At 60.0% G+C, this 1,343-nt stretch overlaps 1 protein-coding gene across 1 annotated transcript in view; it reads left to right on the top strand.

The window, feature by feature from the left end:
* The window catches only part of PRDM16 (PR/SET domain 16), a 292,919-nt gene that overhangs the window by 269,574 nt on the left and 22,002 nt on the right, over positions 1-1,343 (top strand). The window contains exon 11 of the mRNA XM_006161202.3: positions 619-703. Within this exon, the coding sequence (XP_006161264.1) occupies positions 619-703 (85 nt within the window). The remainder of the gene's footprint in view (positions 1-618; positions 704-1,343) is intronic.

Here is a 1,343-nt window from a genome sequence, read left to right on the forward strand (position 1 = left end):
GTGTTTAGGCAGAGGCCTGCCTGGCTGCTGTGGGGCGTCCCTGGTGGCTTCCCCTTGACAGACACCCACTGGCCAGCCCCACTTAGAGCACAAATAGGCAGAGCACCTGGTGCTGAGGCAGGAGGAACAGGAAGTCACGAGGGAGGTGTCAGCCTCTGTGTGACCCACACAGAGGGGAAGCCTGGGGACCCTGACAGGGTGGCCCCTACCCACCTCTGACCAGAGCTGACCAACCAGTAGCAGGAGGTGGGCACACACTGGGCCTTCAGAGAAGATTTTAGGCTCGAGCATGAAGTGTTCATGGTGTGCACAGGTGTGAGCGACTGGGCTGGTATGGAAGGTGCAGGTGAACGTGAAAGTGACAGGGAGCATGTGAGGGAACCGCTAAGTGGGTGACTCGGTGTTCCATGGTGGCTGGGAGGATTGTGTAGGTGAGCCTGTGGATACCACCACCACCCCCCAAACCCTAGGGCCATCAGCTGAGTCCAGTGGGAGTTTGCAGGATTGCCATGGTGAGGGCCTGCACCATGGTCTCTTGACCGACTGAGGCACAGATGGGATCCTGGAGGGGGCGGTGGGTCAGTGGGGTACGTAACCCTCTGTGTTGTTGTCCAGCAGGGTAGAAAAGCGGAAGGTGACAGACCCCGTGGGAGTCCTGAAGGAGAAGTACCTGAGGCCATCCCCGCTGCTGTTCCACCCCCAGGTAAAGCCCACGAGGGGCAGGTGGGCAAGATGTGCCTGGGGACCCCACACCCCAAGGTTGTGCACGGTCAGGCGCTTCCGAGGCGAGTTGTACCATGGAAGCTCCTTGTCACGCTGCCTGGGCTTTCTAATTCCTCAGAGGCAGAGGAGGATTATTTCCTAAGGTCCCCAGGGGTCGCTGTGAAGCGGGAGAGGCAGGGGAAAGAGGTGATGTTTGCAGAGCAACCCCAGGCCTCTTGTCCTAGGGCCTCAGAGGCGGCTGAGGATCCCATATCCCCAAGCTTGAGGGGGCACCAGGCAGAGCTAGGCTGGGGTGAGTCTGAGAGTTCAAAGTGGAAGGGGACAGACCTACGGGGTGGGAGCTGGTCTCTCGGGACTATGCAAGAGCTGAGTGTATTTAGATGAAAAGAGCAGAGAGAGGAGGTGCCTGAGCATGCAGACAGAGAAGGGCATGGAGCAGAGGGTGCAGCAGGGAGTGGGCAGGACACAAGAGCCCTCCCTGTAGCTGCACTTGGGATCTGGGAGAGAGATCGGCCTGGAGAACGCCAGAGTCCCAGGCAGTGGGTACAGGCGGGCAAACATGGGAGATGGGTCCCCCTCATCTTCTGCTCCCCCCCCATGCCCACCTGTCCTCCCTGCGT

This window comes from Tupaia chinensis, unplaced genomic scaffold (genome assembly GCF_000334495.1).
Source record: "Tupaia chinensis unplaced genomic scaffold, TupChi_1.0 Scaffold138365_1, whole genome shotgun sequence".
Lineage (NCBI taxonomy): Eukaryota > Metazoa > Chordata > Mammalia > Scandentia > Tupaiidae > Tupaia > Tupaia belangeri.